At 43.3% G+C, this 21,816-nt stretch overlaps 1 protein-coding gene across 1 annotated transcript in view; it reads left to right on the top strand.

The window, feature by feature from the left end:
- The window catches only part of TINAG (tubulointerstitial nephritis antigen), a 236,142-nt gene that overhangs the window by 67,305 nt on the left and 147,021 nt on the right, over positions 1–21,816 (top strand). Inside the window, exons 7-8 of the mRNA XM_075598162.1 lie at positions 8,079–8,259; positions 17,008–17,053. Of these exons, the coding sequence (XP_075454277.1) occupies positions 8,079–8,259; positions 17,008–17,053 (227 nt within the window). The remainder of the gene's footprint in view (positions 1–8,078; positions 8,260–17,007; positions 17,054–21,816) is intronic.

Genomic DNA, 21,816 nt, shown 5'->3' with positions numbered 1-21,816 from the left:
GGTTGTCTAGTTTATACTCAAACCAGCATTAACAATAAAATAATACCACTACAAGCAATAACTTTGTTTATTTATGATTTGATCTATTTTATTTGACCCATAAAGTAAATGAATCAACAGTAATTTGTGTTGAAAAGAACATCAAATCAATGATGACAAAATGCCGTTTTCCCGTCAAATTACTACAACATTTCTGAGAAGAGATTTGAGAAGGCAAAAGTGTTTGCAAAGATTTACATGTACAAATCTTTGCCCTTTCATGGCAAACATTTGCAATTTCCCCCACCCTTTTGTAAATAAGAACATACTGTATATACATACAGTAAGAGACGCTAGTACTAATTCAGCACCCCTTCCTGTTTAGAGTTTTGAAGGAAACAGAAAGTTCTCTCAAAAGCATTACGACAGGTTCTTAACAGGGCCCAGCCAGCTTACCATAATGCATTGCTTGCCAACAGAGGACCTATTCACGGTTCTCAATCTCTTCCCATTTACAATTGTGTATTAGTGCCTTCAAATAGTAAAGGACCTACAGTAGCTGAAGATAGGTGTCAGGTTTCCTTGCATGCTCAGAATCAATGAGGATCAGAATCCTCCTCCTCGCTGTCACTGTCTACAGTCAATCAATACTAGTTATCATCATACAGATGCAGCAGCCGTTATCCAATCATTTACCAAATTGCTTTTCGAGATTTCCCTGAAATTTCTTTCAAAATTTGCAGCGGCAGACTAATGGTCCATCGGATTAATACAGCAGGGGTTGCTGGGTTTTTATTTCACTTTAAGCACTAGAGTATTGTAGCAGGGGGTCTACGGAGCTGAAACGCATTGATTTCACGTCCGAGGACCCCCTACTTCCCGAGATACGGCCCCAAAATGGGTGCCGGTATCGCCATGTTAAAATCCTGTGTCACATGACCGTGAGATCTAAACAAAGGAGAGGGATACCGGCACCCCATAACAGGCCGTGTATCTCGGGAAGTAGGGGGTTCCCAAGGCTGAAATCAACATGGTTCAGCTCAGAAGACCCACTGCTCCCGCACACTTGTATCAACCTCTCCCCCCCCAAAAAGAAAAAAATCAGTACCTTAGCGGATAGCTGTTAAGGTAATGAAGCTGCTTACATTTTATTCATAGTGTGCATGAGCATGGGGTCTCCTGAACTGAAAAAAGTTGATTTCAGCCTTGGGACCCCTACTTCTCAAGATACACGGCCTGTTATGGGGTGCCGGTATCCCTCTGCTTTGCTTAGATCCAACGTGGATTTTAACATGGTGGGGATACCGGCACCCTATAGAGCTAGCCGCTAAGGCAATGTAGGGGTTAAGGCACAATAGCAGGTTTATTTGGGGGTGAGGGGGTTATTAAATGGGGAACTTGGCCCTTCACTCACCCCCTTTGCCCCCAATAAACATTACAATATGTACTACCCACCAATACACAACCAACCTACCCTCTGTGCCCCTGCATAAAAAACATTTTACATTTTGTTTGCACAGGATTGATACCAGAGGGTGGGTGTCCCTGTGTGGTCCTCATTGGAGTCGGGGGCCTCCAGGTGGTCCCCACGGGTGTCTGGGGGTCCTCGGGTGGTCCCCATGGGTGTCTGGGGGTCCCCGCTGGCCTGCGCATAAATAAAATGCAATACATTCAAATAAATACACCCTGCTCCCCCCAATACATACAGTACAAATATACAGTAAATTAAACTGGCACATACCCCTGCCAGGATGAAGGCTGTGCTCATCCTCATCACCGTCCTTGTCCTCTGTGGGCATCAATAGCACAATAAAAAAAATAGAATTTAATGGCCCTTAACTCCTTAATCAACTCAGTGGTTAGTTACCGCTATAGTAATTAAGGGGTTAAACCATCTGTGACAGGTTGCGTCCATATGAAGAAAAAAAAAATCAGGAAGCCAGGCAGTGACAAGTAGACAAGTATTCATTGCTAAACCAGGACAGGTTTATTCCTTTGACAGTTTGTACAGAAGGCCCCTGGACACCCATAGGGAACACCTGGAGGCCCCAAAAACCTACAGGAACCACCCGAGGACCCACGAACACCCATGGGTACCACCCGAGGACCCCCATGGGGCCCCCGGACACCATTGGGAACAACCTGGAGGCAACCGGACACCCGTGGGAACAATCCGAGAACCTACAGACACCTAGGGGGACTACCCAAGGAGCCCCGCTGGCCTTTGGTATCAATCCTGTTCAGAAAAAATCTAAAAAGTTTTTATGTGGGGGCACAGGGGTGGGTTGTGTATTGGTGGGTAGTTCATATTGTAATGTTTAGTGAGATCAGAGGGGGAGGGTGAAGGGCCAAGTACCCCCTCCACCCCCAATAAACCTGCTATTGTGCCTTAACCACTTAATTTCCTTAGCAGCTAGTTGCTAAGGTAATGAAGCTGCTTACATTGTATTTTTATTAATAGTCTGCGTGAGCAGAGGTTCTCCTGAGCTGAACCGCATTGATTTCAGCCTTAGGGACCCACAACTTCCCAAGATACAGGCCCCATTATGGGATGCCAGTATCCCCACCATGTAAAAATCCTCTGCGTCACGTGACCGGGGGCCTTTACCATTGCAGGGATACCGGCACCCCATACCGGGGCCTGTGTCTCGAAAAGCAGGGGGCCCCGGGGCTGAAATCCACTTTGTTCAGCTCAGGAGACCCCCTGCTCTCATATACTATGAATAAAAATAAATGTAAGCAGCTTCATTACCTTAGCAGCTATCAGCTAAGTTAATGATATTTTCTTGGGGGGTTGGGGGGGGGTGTTTCATACTGGTGTGCGGGCGCAGGGATCTTCTGAGCTGAACAAAGTTGATTTCAGCCTTGGGGACCCTTACTTCCCGAGATACAGGCCCTGTTATGGGTTGCTGGTATCTCCTTCAATGTGAAAATCCCATAGTCATGTGACCCACAGGACTTTTACATAGCGGGGATACCGGCACCCCATAACAGGGCCTGTATCTCGGGAAGTAGGGGATCCCCAGACCTGAAATCAATGCCGTTCAGGTCTGGAGACTCCCTGCTACAATACTGTATTGTTAGAAATTAAAGTAAACCCCCGCGATTTGTTAGAGGCGCACAGGTACTGCACCGACACACTTTATTCGAGCAAATACCCAGTATGTACCTGGCAGATACCTGGAATGCGCCGCTCCTCACCTCTGACAAGCCCCGTTGCGTTTGCCTTCCCAGCCTGGGTTCATGCCTGGCTGACGGGCGGCTGATCTGTTAAATGATAATGATTAGGATTTAATAGGCTGCAATGCTTCGCATGTCTACCAGATGGCATAAATTCATGAATTGTAATGCAGTATATATGTATATACTGTGCAGTATTGCAGCCAGCGGGAATAAAATGCTTCAATCCCTGCCTGGAAAATAACGCAATGCACTCGGGCAGAAAACAGTAACAAACCTCAATACACCCGGGTATACCCGAATTCGCGGGACTAGCCGAGCTCGAATAAAGTGTGTCGCCAGTGTATAGTGACTGATTCAGCCTCTCTCGTACTGCACATCTCTTACAGACAGGTAGACCCCGGTAGGATTAACACAGCAGGGACCCCTGCTATGTTAATTCGATGGGCCATTTAGTCTCAAAGGACCATCTCGGACCATCATGTGGTATAGTGCATGATTCACCCAGGTAAATGATCGGATAACGGCCACTGCATCTGTAAGCCGCATGCTGATTGTGCTGAGGGGAGGACTGTACAGTCATCTCAGCACTTATTTGTGATTCATACAGCTCCCTTCCTAGCCCTTTATCTTGATGTTGTATAATTTCAGATAGATAGTCCCAGTTGGGATAATTGAAATTCACTTGCTGAGTAAGCATGGTAATTACAAGTCCTACTGTAGCTTCCTGAAAAGCATTTTCCTTAGCCAGCCCAGTAAACTTCAATTTCCATCATTATACCGTAACACCACGTCCCAATATTACTTACCAGTACTACCAACTGGAATCACAATAGGTTTATGGTAAATTTTCAGGGTTTTTTTCAGAGTTGTAAGTACATTTATTTAAGAGTGCTGTACACAATAGTGGACACTTTCACTCATGACTTGTTTTTAACTTTAAACAAAAATGTTGTGTCTGGCTTTGCCAAAATTCAAATCATATGGTTTTGGTTTTTGATTTTTTTACCAAATTATGGAAACATCATCAAAATATGCAGGGAAATTCTAAAATAGCACAATAAAGCAGGAAACATGCGTACAATTGTTTACAATTAAAATGTATATGTTTATGAATGGATTGGTGAAAATGTAGAGACTTTGGGGATAGAAATTAGCAGTGGAGGTAAAAGTACAAAGAGAATGTTTATATGGATATTTTATAAACCACCAAATATATGTGAGATTGAGTAAGAAAAAATACTCTTGCAAATGCAGAATCATCAATGCTAGGTCATGTTTTCATAATGGGTGATTTAAATTAGCCAGACATAAACTGGAGCAATGAGATTAGCATTACAACTAATTTAAACAGTTTTTTTTGGGGTGCTAAATTACACAAATTATTGAGGACCAACCAGGAGAGGGGTATTAATGCATTTGATTAAATCAAACAATGTAGAAGTAGTAAGACATTCAAATCAGGAAACATTTGTGAAAAGGTGATCATAACATGGTGTAATTTGAAATAAATTATTAAAAACATATTATATGGGTTCATCAGAGACTTTACATTTTAGAAAGGCAGATTTTAATAAACGGGGCAATTGTCACGGACGTGCTCGCCACAAACCGGGACCGGACCGTGGGGCTGAAGTCGGGTTACATGATCACCGACCTTAGGCCTCAGAGCCGGATCCAGAGTGCGAAGTCCATGGTCAAACAAGCAGGGGTCCGGACTGGAGAAGGCAGTGTAGTCTGAGGACAAGCCAGGGTCAGGATCGGAGAAGGCATCATCGTCGTGATTCAGGCAGGAGTTCGGCGACGGGTGCTCTCTGCTTCAGCGTAGGAGCGAGAGCGACCTCTGCGTGAGGAGTGGGCGCAGCCCATGACGCCAGTCTCCGTACGGGGAGACAGCAGGCTGGCTGAAGGACACCGTAGGATAGCGCCGGGGAAAACCCAGCGCTTCAGCACACGAGTCCAAAGTAGGCCTCTGCAAAAGGGATCGTGCAGCAGGCCTCAATAAACAGGTACACAAACCTCTGCGTGAAGAGTAGCAGCAGATCACAGGGAACACATACCTCTGCGTGGAGAGTAGCAGCAGGTCACAAGAAACAGGAACTAATGCATAGAACTAGGAACTATAGTTAAAACATGAACTAGTAACAGGAACAGGGCAAGCCAGGGGGCTTGTGGCAGAACACTGTAACATCCAGAGTAGGATTATGCTCGACACTGAATTAGTACCAGAGCCCAGCATATAAAGGGCGGCGAGACAATCACAGGAGGGGGTGTTTGAGCATTCCTCCAATGACGGAACACAGGGCTGAAGCTGCAGTGAGAGGCAGCACATGTGCCATTGATTGCCAGAGGGAGACTTTGTAAACTGCAGAGGTATGCAAGGCTAGAATCAAAGCCAGAAGCGGATTCCTAACAGGAATAACCTACAAAGAATTAATTGGGATTAAATTTGTTGCTGTAAAAAAATTAGATAAATGGGCAGTCCTTAAAATATTGTTAGAAGAGCACACTTATCACTGTATACCCTTGGGTAATAGGTATAAAAGAAACAAGTGTAAAGCAATGTGACTAAATAGATAGCAAAGGAAATGGAAAGGATGAGGCAGGCATTTACATTCTTAAAGTCAGAAGGCAGGGAGGCATCATATGAGAATTAAGAGTAATGTAACTAAAGTTACAAAAGCAACTTAGATAAAGAAAAATTAAAAATTAAAAAAGGATTGCATTAAAGATAAGATTAACCTGAACATTTCTTAAAGTACCTTAATAACCAAAATATTAGAAAAGAGAATATAGGATCCTTTCGGTGTGAGATGACTAGTCAAAATTATTTGAGATAAGGAAAAGGTTGAGGTATTAAATATATTCTTTGCCTCTGTATTTACCAGGGAAGAATCAATTGCAATAATAGTGCAGCAGGAGGAAGCCACAACCTCTATATTAATGAGCAATTGGTTAACTGAGGAAGAAGTACATATGCAGCTTGATAAAATTTAAGTAAATAAAGCACTTTGCCCCGATGGCATACATCCAAGAGTTCTCAAGGAGTTAAGTTCAGTAATAGCCAAACTATTACATTTAATATTCAAGGACTCCATTTGCACTTGCTAAGTACTACTAAATTGACATGAAGCAGAAATGGTGCCTATTTTTAAAAAGGGAGCTATATCAAAACCGGGGAATTAGTGACCAATAAGCCTGACATCAATATTGGGAAAGCTACTTGAAGGTTTAGTACAGGATAATATTCAGGAACACCTCATGGATAAGAAAGGTATTAGTACAGTAATAATCAGCATGGAATTACAAAGGATACCTGAAGGTCATGTCAAACTCACCTTACTAGTTTGTGGTCTTCATACAGTAGATTTTGCAACGGCTTTTGATACATTGCCACACAAGAGGTTAGAGTACAAGATAAAGGAAATTGCTCTGGGTAAAAAATATTTGTGCCTGGATTGAAAAGTGGACGAAGGCTAGACAACAAAGAGTTGTCATAAATAGAACCTTTTCTGGTAGGGCTAAAGTTTTTTGTGGACTACCTCAAGGCTCGGTACTGGGACCACTGCTTTTTTACTTTTATTATTTAACGTGAGGTTGGCATAGAGAGCAAAGTCTCCATCTTTGCTGATGCAACTAAATTGTACAAGGTCTCAGCAGATTGTAATTTCTCCAGAAGGACTTGGATAGACTGGAATCTTGGGCAGGTAAATAACAGATGAGGTTTAATAGATATACTGTACATGGAAGGGTATCTACAGTATTTGTTAAATAAGAATAAACTGACTACTTATAAATTAAATGTGGCAACATAAGGTCAATTCTTGATGGAGGTGGATTTAGTAGTGCTTGTAGACAGCAGGCTTAGCAATAGTGCAATGTCAAGTAGTAGCCGCAAAGGCAAATACAATCTTATTTTGCATTAAACTGGGAAGTTAGTATAATGATGCCACTTTATAAAGCATTAGTAACACTACAGTACATATTGAATAGGGACTATAGTTTTGAGTACCAATCCATCAAAATACATTATGGAACTAGAAAGTGCAGAGAAGAGCCACCAAATGAATAAAGGGGATGAAAAATCAAAATGAGATTTCTTTAAATTAGAAAAGAGGGGATATGATCACTAAATACAAATATATTCAGGGTCAATACAAGGAGCTTCCAAAAAACTATTGACAAAAAAGACTGTACAAATGACACAGTGTCATCCCTTAAGGTTGGAGGAAAGGAGATTTCACCAGCAAGAAAGGAAACAATTTTTAATTGTATGGGCAGTAAAAATGTGGCAATCATTACCCATGGAGACTGTGATGGCAGATACAAAAGATACAGTATCTTCGAAAAAAGGTTAGACATCTTTTTAGAAAGGAAAGATTTACAGGGATATATCAAATAAGTAAACGGGAAGAATATTGATCCGGGGAGTCATCTGATTGCTTTTACTAGAGTCAGGAAGGAATTGTTTAGATTCCCCTTATGAGAAATCATTGGATAATATTTCACTGGGGTTTTGTGTTTGCCTTCCTCTGCATCAATATACTGTAAATACAAATATAGTATAAGTATCTGCTGTCTAAATTTAACATAGGTTGAGCTTGATGGACTTAAGCCCTTTTTTCAACCTCATCTACTATGAACACTTAATTTACAGTAACATAAATGAAAGTTAAGGAGTTCTAAAGCTTAGCACCCTTTAGTGAATCTGGGCCTCAGTGTATATTTGCCTCATAGGAAATATTGCACCTGCTACTTCTCCAACCCTTCTTCTCTCATTTAGATTAGACCATCTGAATCATTTTCTGATTCATTAACCTCCATGTTATTAATGTCATGTATTAATGTCAACTGATATAATTGTATAGTAATGTACACATATAATAACTAAATATTGTCTCTTGTAATAATGTACACAGGTTGGTTTCCCACGCATGTTATCCATACATAATGGACACAAATAATGGATATGTTGCCTGTAATATGTCAAGTATATCTGATAAATATGGAAAAAGCCATGCTACTAAGCAATGTCCAAACCATATAGAAGATTCTAACTACATATATCAATGCAGTCCTCCTTACAGAATATCTTCTGATGTAAGTATTGTTTATTACTAACATACCAAACATAAACATTTATACACACAGTACAGAAATGCAATATTTTTCCTCATCTAATTTTCACCTGGGTCCTTTTTAAAAAAATGTCTCTAAATATTCAGGAGATAGTTATGTTAATGACCTTTATGACAAATAAACTAGTTCCAAATTAAACTAGATATAATTGTTGTAATTCTCTGATGTTTGTCAAGGTTTCACATTCCATGCTGTAGATACTATACTTTAGGTAAACTCATCCAACATTCATAATCATTTTTAACTTAACACTTTTTATAGGTTTGACATTGAGTCATTACCTTATGTGCATAGACTATGAAAAAACATATTCTTTTGAATAATTTTTTAATAGAGATTTGTGAAACTACTGTATCCTAAATGGAATTGCAAAAAAAGTTATTGTTTTTAAAAAAAATGTGATCCCTTGCTTAACGTTTCACCATTGCTCAGAGGGATAATGAAGTTGCCAAATTGGAAGGCTTACAGTGAAAAATTGCCAGATAATTAGTGAATTGGCAGCATACAGTATACTGTATACGATTTGCAGAACTAGTGACGTTGCCGAAACAGAGGTATATAAAGGAATCATGTGACTTGCTGCATTTGATTCTGTCTTGGTTGTGGCGTGTGAGTGAGAAGAGAGATATATTTCAATACAGGGGAAATGAGGGCAGCTGCCACAACAATTGACTTAATCTGTTTTGGCACTCAATAAGAGACACTTTGGGGCTTATTCACTAAACTTCGATAAAACCAGTGCATTGCTGAGTGAAATTGTATTGTTTTAGCCACTACAAAACATTTGTGACAAAATGGTATTCACTAAAAAAAACACAATTTTTTAAAAAGTTTGGTAAAAAAAATGCAAGATCGCACTACTTGTTTTTTTTTTTTAATTCTAAGTGTTATCGCATGGAAACTGTTTGCTTAATCTGCAGCTTGGAAGAGATGCACGGAGACGCTGCGTCTCCATGCACGGCTCGTATAGGCGATCTTGCAGTTTAAATATTAATAATAGTATACCAGAGCAGGGGGTCTCCTGACCTGAACCACATTGATTTCAGCCTCGGGGACCCCTCTTCCCGAGATGCAGGCCCCGTTATGTGGTGCCAGTATCCCCGCCATTTTAAAATTCTCTGCATCACGGCCCAAGTGACTAGGAGATGTAAACATTACTGAGATACTGGCACCCCATATTGGGGCCTAAAGCTAAGGAAACAGGCTGTCCCAGAGGCTGAAATTAATGCGGTTCAGCTCAGGAAACCCCCTGTTCCCGTACACTATGAGTACAACTCACATTAAAGCAGCTTCATTATACTGAAGCCAGGGTCACTAATGATGTATGAATGACTCCAGTTAGCTTAACTCATGTCTCACCTCTTCCAAAGCACAAACAAGTCCTTTTCACTTTCTTGGTTTTATTGAGGGAAATCACAGGGAGATAGGTGCTTGAAGATGTAATGTTGGGAGAGAGGGCTTCTCTGTCTGCTGTGCAGTGTATCAATGATGAGACAGTGTAAAACAAAAAGGCCTTGCTGAGGTAAATAGCAAGCAGTTACTCACTCAGAGTCAAGGGTGAAAAGGAAGTGAGGAGCAAGGGTCACACTAGATGGGAAGTGAGACTATACTAACTTTCAGCAAGGACAGGGGGGTAGGAATAGCCCACTCTCAGCTAGGAGAATATGAGCTGCAGGCAACCAACACAGGCTGTGTAAACAACATGTAGCAATAATGTTGCATTTTACATGCAGCGTTGCTGCTGGGACAGGGGAAAATGACAGGCAACTGAACAAGGGAGAAATGAATCCCATAACTAAAGGGGAAGACAGAGGAACATGGAATCTAGTTCCAGGACACTCCCTGTCTGGTAGCTGGAGATACCACTATATAATTTGAATATGTGGAGCATATGTGCAATGCATAACAAAAATAACATCACATTCTCAAACAATGCAAGAGTCCATGTCCACATAGCGATGTGACACCGGCCGGTATCACTGGTATCAAGGTCCCTTGGCCAAGGTTCTTTGGCAAAGGATGCAGGGTGGATGCACAGCTCCAGGTTTGCTGGTTGCACCACAATGTCTTTGTTTAAAAAGTCTCTGGCACTCTTTCCTTTTAGCCTTGTGAGAGAACAGTCTTTTTGTCTCTGTAGTTTTACCCACAGAGTGCATCCCCTTGTAGGTATGCCAGTCATGATAGCCTGTCGCTCTATCACCTGGCGTTTGGCAGAAGGAGATGGCTTTTGGCTCCTTGCAGAAGCCGAACAACACTCCTGGAAGACTGGTTGTCGAGTCTAGTCCAGTAAAGAGGGCGTCGTTCAGGGAGACTCCCTGGAGCTGAACGCTGGGGCTGAACACTATCCGGATTTGATCGGGTTCCTGAGGATGGTAGGCCCCAGATGATTGGAGGTACCGGCATTCTTCACCTTCCTTCATTAGAGGTGCTGGCCATCAGTGGCCAGTAAGGAACATCTTCTGGATGAAGGCCACAAAGTTGTTTTTGGTCTCTGGTTCCCTTTGTAGGTCGCAGAGGTGCAAAGTGAACCTAGAGATGGCATGTTCTCCATTGTTTGGGAAGCGCCTTCTTGGTGAACGGAATGGTAGCGGGATCGCCCAACTGCCAGGTCCGTTTCTGACGAGCTCCTTGACCGTTGACATCAGGAATTCTCCATCTCCCATCAATGGTGTTTGCTTGTCGTCGTCCTTTGTGGTCTGGAACGCTGTGCACCCTAAGTCATTGGTGCATTCCTCTTGCAAGAGAACGTTTCCACGAATTTTGGTGATACGCCTTTGTATCTCTTTGTTGACTGCCATCAGGAGGTTGTTCTCTCCTTGGATATGACGAAAAACAGTCTCTTTTGCCCTAGTAAATCCCTTTATGAGATGTCTCTGAGAATGTCTTTTTTTATACGTGTGAGAGGACAGTCTTTTTGACAATGTGGCTTCACTTGTAGGGCGCAATCTTTTGCGGTTATGCCAGCCGTGACAGCTGGCTGCTTTATCGCTGGATACTCTGTGGCGAGGAACGAGTGTATGTCCTATCTGTGGCATTGCTCGCGAGAGGATCATCCGATTGTTTATTGTCTTTTGGATGACCCCTTTGTCGGTCACCTTTGGGAGGTTACTTTCTTCCTTCAGTGGAGTCTACTCGTCATCCTTGTTATCCGAACCGCTAAGCATCCTAGGCCATTGTCACAGCCCCCGATACAAGGATGTTTTTGTTGACCTCAGGGCTATGACCTTGTCTTTTTTCTTCACTTGGCCCTTCGGTCACTTGGAGATGGCCAAGACATGGTTCAGAGAGAGATGTGTGTCCACATTCTGTTACTACCGTTCTGCGGGCGTCAACATAGTCTTGCCCGTACTCTTTGTCGGTGCAAGCGTTGCCCACTATAACCCATCCTAGGTCAAGTCTTTGGGCGTATGGCGCGTTGTGGGGTCCGTTATGCTGTTTACGGACTTTATGTACCCTCATGATGTCCCTGCCGAGCAGCAGCAAGATCTTGGCGCCTTGTTCTACCGGCAGGATGTAGTTGGCTTTTCCCTTGAGGTGCGGGTAATTATTTATTTATAAAATATTTTACCAGGAAGTAATACATTGAGAGTTACCTCTCATTTTCAAGTATGTCCTGGGCACAGAGTTAAGACAAATAATACATCGTTACAAATACAGTTACATAAATGAACATAATGGCGTGCCATGTCTGGTGTTGGAATCTCGTCCCTGTTTGTGGCCATGTGGCTGCACTCAATGAGTGTGGGAAGGGGCATATTCACTTTGCCGTCTATTGAGCATATGGTGTAGCCATTCACTCTTCTCCCTGTGGTCTCCATTCGCCCTGCGCACGTTCTGAGAGTGTAAGGAGAAGCACCGTCTTGTATGTTAAATATGTTGAAGAACTCTGACCTGACCAGCGATCGGTTGCTCTGGTCGTCGAGGATTGCGTACATCCGAATAGCCTTCTCAGGTTGTCCCTGGGGGTGTACTGCGACAAGGCATATTTTGGAGCAGGATATTTTGTCACCTTCTTTTCCGCAAACCTCAGTGCGCTGAGATGTGACGGATGTTGACTCTCCTTCTTCTTTCTCCCCACCATGCTCCGCTACGGAGGATGGGTTGTTGAGTTGGTGGAGTGTCAGCGCCTCTGGGTGTAACGATGTCACATGCTTGTCACTTTCGCACACTGTGCATTTGATCTCTTCTTTACAGTCACTGGCTAGGTGAGTTGTGGAACCGCAGCATCTGAAGCAAACTCTGAATTCTCCAAGTAACCTCTTGCGTTCCTCTAGGGACTTCATCCTGAACCCAAAGCACTTGTTGAGTGGGTGTGGCTTCTTGTGTATGAGACATTCCCTGTTTGGGTCCCTTGGTTCCTTGCCTCCGGTGACCGACTGATCGGGAGTAGTTTGGGTCGTGGGAGGCACGTCCGTCCTGCGGACCGAGATGGATGTTTGGGTGTTACCATATTTCGTCACTGGTCTCTCGTTCCTCAGGCTGCTTGCACTGTATGTGGTTTGCGCACCCAAGATGAAACTGGGATCGTTCCTTGTCCTTGCCGCTTGACTGATGAAGCTCAAGAAGAATGAGAATGGGGGGTAGACGACTTGCTTCTCCCTTTTGTATTTGGAACCTTGTGAAATCCACCTTTCTTGGAGGTTGAAGGGTAGCTTCTCCAGGATGGGTCTCACTCCCCGAGCTGAGTCTAGGACATTGAGACCTATTAAGGAATGGTCTTTCCTTGCGAACTCCAGTTCTTGCAGCAGGTCCCCGAGCTCTCGTAACTTCGAGTAGTCTTTAGTTGTGATCTTGGGGAAGCTGTCGATTCTTTTGAAGAGCGAATTCTCGACTGCTTCGGGGCTACCGTAGGACTCTTCTAGCCTTTCCCACACTAGGTCAAGACCTACTTGGGGTTGGTGCGCATTGGCCGCCCGAAGTCTCTTCGCGTGCTCCCTGGATTCGTTCCCCAGGAACTTGAATAGCAGGTTGAGCTCTTCCCTTGCTGAGAAGTCCAAGCTGTGGATTGCGTCTTTGAACGTGAACTTCCACGTCTGGTAGTTCTCAGGGCGGTCGTCGAAAATGATGAGTCCTGCTTGCACCAGGTCACACCGGATCATGTACTTGGCTATGTCTGTCAGGCCTGAGGCATCGGCGTGTTTGTCCCGTTCTGAGGTAGTTGCTGGGAGTGTCCGAGCGGTCGCCTCTTCCTTGGCGTGGATGCGTGATGGCTGCTGGTCAGTGTGGGGGGCTGTATTCTCCCGTGTGGGTGTACCTGGATTGCGAGCCTGTTGTGGTGCATCCGTGTGCGCGCTGGCGTGTGGATTACTGTTGCGGCTGTAGCTGTCTCAGGCAGCATATACCATTGAAGGAACAGCTTCTTCTCCTCGTGGACCTAGCAAGTCTTCGGTGTCTGTGGAGTCACTCCCTCGTGTTGAGATGGTGCGCTGGTATTTACACTGAAGAGGTTCCTTACGTAGTCTTCAGTGCGTTGGGCTGGATCCTCTGAGGCTATCCGTCTGTACGGTTGCTCCCCGCCATCCTGTTGCGCGGCTGCATCTAGGACTTCGGCTTGGGCTATGGCGGCAGCGGCTTCCTTCTCTTGATTAAGTGCCTCTAGTTCCGCATTGAATTCGGCTTTCCTACGCGCAGTGGCTGCGGCAGTAGAGGCCGTGGCAGCGGTAGCAGTGGCGGCAGCGGCGGCGGCATTAGCAGCGGCTGTCTGTTCCTCCTCTTCTATGCGCGCTCGTCCTACTCTTATGGCTGCCTCTCTGCAACTATATTCGGCCCTGGCACGTGCGGCCTCTGCGGTGGCTCGCGCCCTGGTAGCGTTTGTGCTTGCTCTGGACGCGTTAGATTGCGCTGATCTTGCTGACCTTGATGAGTGCCTGGATGTGCATGAGCGCTGCGATGCTGTTTCCAGCAAAAGGTCTCTTCTCCTACTCTCGGCCTCCGTGATGGTGGATCGCACGCGGCTGTCACGCGTTAAGTCAATGTTGTTCTATAAGTCTTTTTCTTGTAGGCTTTCGCTGGTGTTGGCCCTGGTCAGGTAAGTGATGTATTCTTCTGACAGCTCTTGATAACGCGAGTGATCAGTCCTTAATTACGTTATTGCCTGCTCGAGCTGTTGCGCATAGTTGCCAACGCTAGTAACATTGCGTATTCCCAGTGTGGTTGTTTCCCAGGCCAACTCTAATTTAGCGCGGTGCGCTTCAATGTCAGTCTGGTATTTTTCACGGGCCTTTTGTGTCAGTGTGACTGTCCATTTGGGCCTTGCCTCTGCCTGCGCCTGTTGCAGTTGCGCAGCGGTCTCTGTGTCTGAGTGATCGCTCTCCTGCGTGATGTCTGGTGAGGCTCTGAGTTCTGCCATGCTATAGGTGTGTGTAGGCCTTTAGCCAGTGCGTGTGGCGTGCGGTCTTTTACCTGTGTCAGCGATGGGCGTCTGTCTCAGATGATGCCGAGCGGTGTCCTGCAGCGTGCAGCGTAGGGGTAGCTGTACTCACAGGTGTCCGGTGGCTCTGACCCGTGCCCTGGTGGGTGTCCGGTAGCGTGGCCCTTGATGGCGCTTGCCGTGGGGACGTGCGCAGGGGTAGGTGAGATGGTGGCTCCTCACTATGGGGCTGTGCAGGGGGTGAACTCAGACAGAGAAAAGCAATTAGGTTTGTGTGTAGGTGTACTGTCAGTCTGTAAATCTGCTGGCTTATCTGTAAGGTTGCAGGCTGTGTGCAGTTTGCTGTATAAAGCTTGCTGCCCTGTCTGGCAGAGTAAGGCTGCTGCTTGTCCTAGGGTGCAGAGACTATTCTGTATAGCATAAAGTCTTTGAGTAGTAGCTCCTGTGTGATTCCCTAACACACTGTCTTTGTTTTACTATACTGAAGCCAGGGTCATGAATGATGTATGAATGACTCCAGTTAGCTTAACTCATGTCTCACCTCTTCCAAAGCACAAACAAGTCCTTTTCTCTTTCTTGGTTTTATTGAGGGAAATCACAGGGAGATAGGTGCTTGTAGATGTAATGTTGGGAGAGAGTGCTTCTCTGTCTGATGTGCAGTGTTTCAATGATGAGACAGTTTAAAACAAAAAGGCCTTGCTGGGGTAAATAGCAGGCAGTTACTCACTCAGAGTCTAGGGTGAAAAGGAAGTGAGGAGCAAGGGTCACACTAGATGGGAAGTGAGACTATACTAACTGTCAGCAAGGAAAGGGGGTAGGAATAGCCAACTCTCAGCTAGGAGAATATGAGCTGCAGGCAACCAACACAGGCTGTGTAAACAACATGTAGCAATAATGTTGCATTTTACATGCAGCGTTGCTGCTGGGACAGGGGAAAATGACAGGCAACTGAACAAGGGAGAAATGAATCCCATAACTAAAGGGGAAGACAGAGGAACATGGAACCGCTAAGATAATGAAGGGGTTAACCCCTTCCACTACACATCCACCTTTGGCCAAGTACCCCCTTCACCCAATTCCTCAACCCCCAATAAACATTAAAATACCTAATAACTGCCAATGTACCCCCAACAACCCCCCCTCCTCAACACATACAGTACCGTAATGGGAAAAATTACTATTATCAGATATGGATAATAGTGCATTTGCCCATTCAAAATAAAACCAGCCAGCATAAAGTAAATAAAGTTCTACCTAACACCCTGTCTGGATGAAGGCTGTCCTCATCTTCCTCCCCATCCTTGTGCTCTGTTGGCAGGAGCAATAGAAAACAAACTAATGGCCACTAACCCCTTAATTACCTTAGCGGATATTAACCGCTATAATAATTAAGGGGTTAAGCTCCCACACCACTACCCACCCTGGAGGCCTAACCACCATCCCCAGGGCAACTATCCCCACCTGCAACCCTGATGCCTATTGATTGGCTCAGTGCTAATGGCAATAAATGGGCAAGCTAAAAATAACAGCCACTAAATAAAACACATTACATTAACAAAAATTGAAATGTCAATAAACCAATTGATTGGCACAGTGGTACACCATACCCATATAATATGGTCATGATTTGCTACAATGGCAGTCAAGGAGAAACCAACAACCACAAATCTAAAACAATTAAAAAAAACAAGAACAACAAATCACAAACAATTAAGTAAAAACAAGAGCCCCAAATTCAAAACAATTAAAGAAAAACAAGAACCAAAAATAAAATACATAACAATTAAATAAAAACAAGCATTTGAAAAAAAAACATTGCTTGTCACTGCATATTGATACCCTAAAATGGGCATAGATAAGCACATTGGCAGTCAATAGGAAACCTAAAAAAAACATACATTAAAAATGGCAATATACAAAAAAAAACATAGAATCAATGTTTTTCTTACCTTTGATGTCTTCACCTTTCGATTCTGACTGCAGCATATTCTGTATTCACCGTTAACTGGATCTTAAGGAATTAAAGGCACACTGGAGTTGTATTCAGTCACTCCCTTTCAGTCCTGCTTCAGTCGGCTTAAGGCAAGACTTTTGGCGTCCTTGTGTTCTCGTGTCTTTCATTTTCACACAGCAGCTGCGCAGCGCAACCAAGCGACCCTACAGTGCGTGTTTCACTGTATGCAGCTTCGTTATGGAATCATTTAAATTATGTTTATATTTCTGCAGGCAAGCATTTAGTAACTACAATGAGCGATTACAAAACTAAATATTTTACACAAAATACATGTATAACAATAGAAAAAGTCTGACTGTTTTTTTTTTTTTAAATTTTTCCACAGGAAAGGGAAATAATGAAGGAAATTATTGAAAATGGACCAGTGCAAGGTAAGCTTGCAAATCACGTTTTATTGTCAGTAAAGGGTAAATAATTGTATGTCCACTCTCATTTACATGTGATATGTGTTTGTTTGTAATAGTGCAAATTTTGAAAAGTTTATTTTGCTATTATTGTATTTCAGTGTTCCCTTTCTGATTTTATATTGCTTTTACATTCTGCCACCAATATCTTTCACTATCTACATATATGTATAGAAATCTATTCATCAATTTCATTCAATCTCACTCACCATGGTACTGTATGTTAAATAAACTGGGCTGTACAAAGCAAGCATAATGGAGGAAAACTACTATGGACATTACTAGAAAAACACTATATTTTACACTGCGTTTACCTCGCCTCAATTACCTTTGAAAGCAAAATTCACAAAATGGGTGAGTAAATAGCGGTGTGAAGATTGCCTCTCTGAAAAGGCCTTCCCAGGTGATTCCTTTCAGCTCAGAGAGCCGCCTCTCCCTGTTCAAATCTCGCCCGAAATGTATGTTTTTTAATATACATTTTATTACTAGTGTAGATGAGCAGGGGGTCTCCAGAGCAGAAATGCATTGATTTCAGGTCCGGGGACCCCCTGCTTCCTGAGATACAGGCCCCGTTATGGGGTGTCGGTATCTCCTATGCATTTTATTCCCACTGTCACGTGACGCGGGGCATTTAAATGCATAAGAGATAACTGTGTACAGTTTTTTTATTGTATTTTTGTATTTTCTTTTTTTTTTACTGCCCATTGACTGCTAGTGATTAATCTGTGCCCGTTTAGGGTACAGATCAATACAGTGATAGCCAACGCATTTTTTGGCAAATGCTTTTTTTCTATTGATTGTTTTATTTTATTTTTCTCTTTATTGCTTTGCTGACATTGTTTGGAATTTTGACATTGTTTGGAATTTGGATGGCTTGTTTTTAATTAATTTTGCAATGGTTTGGTGTTTTTATTATATTATGTTGGCTACTGTTTTTAATTGATCTGTTGGCTAGTGGTTTAATTAATTAATTAATTTGTTGTTAGGGCTTTACATGATTTCACTGATTGGTTGGCTAGCGCTTCTATTTTTTTTTATTGGTTGGATAATGTTTTTATTGCTTGAATTGTGATGTTTAGGTGCTTGTGTATATGTGAAATTGATAAACAAATTGTGCAATGCTTTGCGTGAGCAAGTATATGCAGTAAAGATAATTATAATCCTTTAGCTGGAGACCCTTAAGGTATCAATAGATATGGTAATCTCCTATGAAACCAATCAACTGGTAGTATCCCACATGGCACTTTAGTAAGGTATACACACAATAAACTGTCCAGACACATATATGAAATAATATAGTGTGATGAATGGTAGAAGAGATATAATGTTCAAGGACTCACATGTAGTGCAGCATCCTTGGTGTGAATTAACGTCCTCCAGGTCCTCAGGTACAGGTGTTCTGATGTCTTAATTCAAATGCAGAAACAGGAACCAAAAAAGACAAAGCACTACTTTCCAGCAGCTAAAAATGATCAAAAATGCAGGGAGAGCGTTCCCAAAGTGAAAAACAGAGCTAATTTATTAGCAGCATGGATACATACAGCATACACAGGCAAAAAAAAGCCTCCACTTACATGTTTCAAGCGTTAGCTACTGTAGGTGGAGGTTTGTTTTTTTGCCTGTGTATGCTGTATGTATCCATGCTGCTAATAAATTAGCTCTGTTTTTCACTTTGGGAACGCTCTCCCTGCATTTTTGATAATTTCTATTTGCTGAAAAGTAGTGCTTTGTCTTTTTTGGTTCCTTTTTCTGCTTGTGTATATGTGTTAATATTGTGTATTTTGGACATTCATGCATTTTTATTAGGGTTACCATTGTGTGCTATAGTATATATATATGGGTATGATGTACCACTACGCCATTCAATGGGTAAAGGGTGGGTATAGTGGGCCTGGGGTGGGTGGTTAGGCCTCCAGGGTAGCGGGAGAGGGTGGTTTAACCCTTAATTACTATACCGGTTATTAACAGGTAAGGTGATTAAGGGGTTAGGACCAATTAGATTTTATTATTGATTGTATTCTTTCTGGCATCGGAGGACATGGCCCTGCAGTATGCTGATGAGGACACCCTTCATGATGGCAGAGGTAAGTAGAAAGGTTTATTCACTTTATTTATGCTGGCTGGCTAATGTTTGATTTAATAATTGGCAAATAAACTATTATCCAAATCTGGATAATAGTTATTTTGCCCATTACTGTATTGTATGTATTGGGGGGGGGGGGGAGAGGTGTATTTATTGCAAAAAACATCTTGATACAGGATTGGTACCACAGGCAAGCGGACACCCACAGGGACCACCCGAGGACCCCTGGACACCCATGGGGATCATCCGAGGATGTCCGGACACCCACGGGATTCATGCTGGGGGTCCCCTGTGCTGATATTAATGGGTATCAGCTCCGGAGACCCCCAGCAGAAAAAAAAAGCATTTTTTTTTCTAAGTCCCGTCTCGCCACGTATCAGCAGGTTCTCACCACGTTCACGCCAACTTTTCCCGGTGTGAGGAATTTGTGAGAAACTCGCCATTCTAGAGCTGCAGTAGGCCTCGATTACCTAATCGCACTAATAGAATTAACCGAGTTTCAGAACCTGCAAATAAATGGCTTATCGTGGCTCATTCTGCGATTTTTTTATTTTTTTTGAACGCTCACATTTTGGCGATTCATTATTTTATTGCCCACTAATATATGCTTACAGAATTAGAGTAGGCATTTTGGACGATAAGTGCTCGATAAGTGGCTTATGAACACTTAGTGCATAGGCCCCTAAAACTCTCACATTATTATGACTTGAAAAGAAAACTGTTTAACATATCACAAACTGCAAAACACTTCCATGTGACAATCTAATTCACAACAAACTGTAGGAAAGTTGAAAACAAGCTGTCTCGTCAGCTTCTTCTTCTTCTTTTTTTTAATCAATTTTTTTTATTTGGGTAGATGTCAAACATAAATCAGTACATAATATAAGATATCTTGCAGGTATTTATACAATAAAAAAAAACAAGTTATTACATCATTATATTCTGATTGTTTATCACTTATCTATAGCAATATCATTCTGTGATTTGTAATGCAACCCATGTACATTTTTTCTTTTTTCTTTAATGAACTGTGCCATTTTGACTTGGCAAATGGTAACCATAATTGTGTTGGAACTCTCTGTGATTTATTATTAGTAAATTCTTTCCTATCTGACATTTCCTAATTCGTGTTTAGTCAAAGGTTCAATTCTATCTCGTATTTGTTCAATATCTTTGTTGGGAAGGTAAGGTCTTTTTCCTCATTTATATAACCCTTATTTTCTTATTTCCTTTGGTTCCAGTTTAGCGCATAGTTGAGCTTGTCCTGGCTTTCCTGTGGAAACAGGTCTATAATCCATGTCTACTTGGTTAAGCAGTTTTCCTTTTGAAGGGCTAGTGCGTTTTGATCTGCTGTTTTATCAATGGTGACTAGTTTGTAAAGAAGTGATCTTACTAATTCTACACTGGGCGCATCTGGGTCTTGCCATTTAATCATTATTGCCTTCCTAGTGGCTAGCAATATTAATTATGTCGGTCTAACTTCTGTTTAATTTGGGTTAATCATTATTGTCCATGGTTCCGTGTAGGCAAACAGCATTGGGAGAGGGTGCTTCACCCAGGAGTTTTGAGTTACTTTAGTTATGTACTTTAGAACTTGGGGCCTCATGCAGTAAGCGTCGATTATGTGAAATCGGCAATCTTACCGATTAGTCATGTTATTGGCGATTTTTCCTCTCCGTATGCAGTAAGTGCCGAATACATTCAAAATCAACCCGAAAACAAATCCGCCCACTCTCACGATGATTAGCCGATCACACACCGGTGTATCGGCGTGCGTGGCGGGGTGCTGTTAGGTTGCCCAATCACAAATCTTGCTGAATCAGGCGAAACAAGCATGTATTGGATTGCGCGCCATATTTAAAGGCAACGTGTACTGCTAATCATTCTCTGTGTTGTTGGGACTGAGAGAGAGAGAGACGCACAGAGCTGGCTGATTGAAGATTTGCATATTGACTGAGAGACTTGTTGTGTATTGGGTGAGCTTTGTCCATTGTTGTTTTGTTTACATCTTTGTCTTGTTTTATATGTGGAAGTGTTTCGTGTGATTGGCTGTACATTTGTTGTCTGTTTTTTGTGAGTGCTGGAAGTATGCCTGCAAAGCGTGGGAAGAGTGATGCTGGTGGGAGTGGGAGTGCTACCCGTGGGAGTACGCGTCAGAGTGAACGTACTGTTCAGGGGAGTGATGTTGCTGGTGCACCGAGTGGTGTTGCTGGGAGTGGGAGTGCTGTTGCTGGGAGTGTGAGTGCTGTTGCTGGGAGTGTGAGTGCTGTTGCTGGGAGTGTGAGTGCTGTTGCTGGGAGTGGGAGTGCTGTTGCTGGGAGTGGGAATGCTGTTGCTGGGAGTGGGAGTGCTGTTGCTGGGAGTGGGAGTGCTGTTGCTGGGAGTGGGAGTGCTGTTGCTGGGAGTGGGAGTGCTGGTGCTGGGAGTGGGAGTGCTGGTGCTAGGAGTGGGAGTGCTGGTGCTAGGAGTGGGAGTGCTGGTGCTGTGAGTGCTGCTGGTGGCGCAGTTGCTGATGGGGTGGATGGTGGTGGCGTGCTTGCTGGTGGGCAGCTTTTGGAGGCTCTTCCATTGGAACAAGGAGAGTCCAGTCAGCACCAGCCAAGCTCTGACCCTAAACCTGCTCGGAAGAAACGTGTGGAGAAGCCAC

The sequence above is a fragment of the Ascaphus truei genome, chromosome 4, assembly GCF_040206685.1.
Source record: "Ascaphus truei isolate aAscTru1 chromosome 4, aAscTru1.hap1, whole genome shotgun sequence".
Taxonomy (NCBI): Eukaryota; Metazoa; Chordata; class Amphibia; order Anura; family Ascaphidae; genus Ascaphus; species Ascaphus truei.
This window is presented reverse-complemented; position numbering and strand designations above follow the sequence as displayed.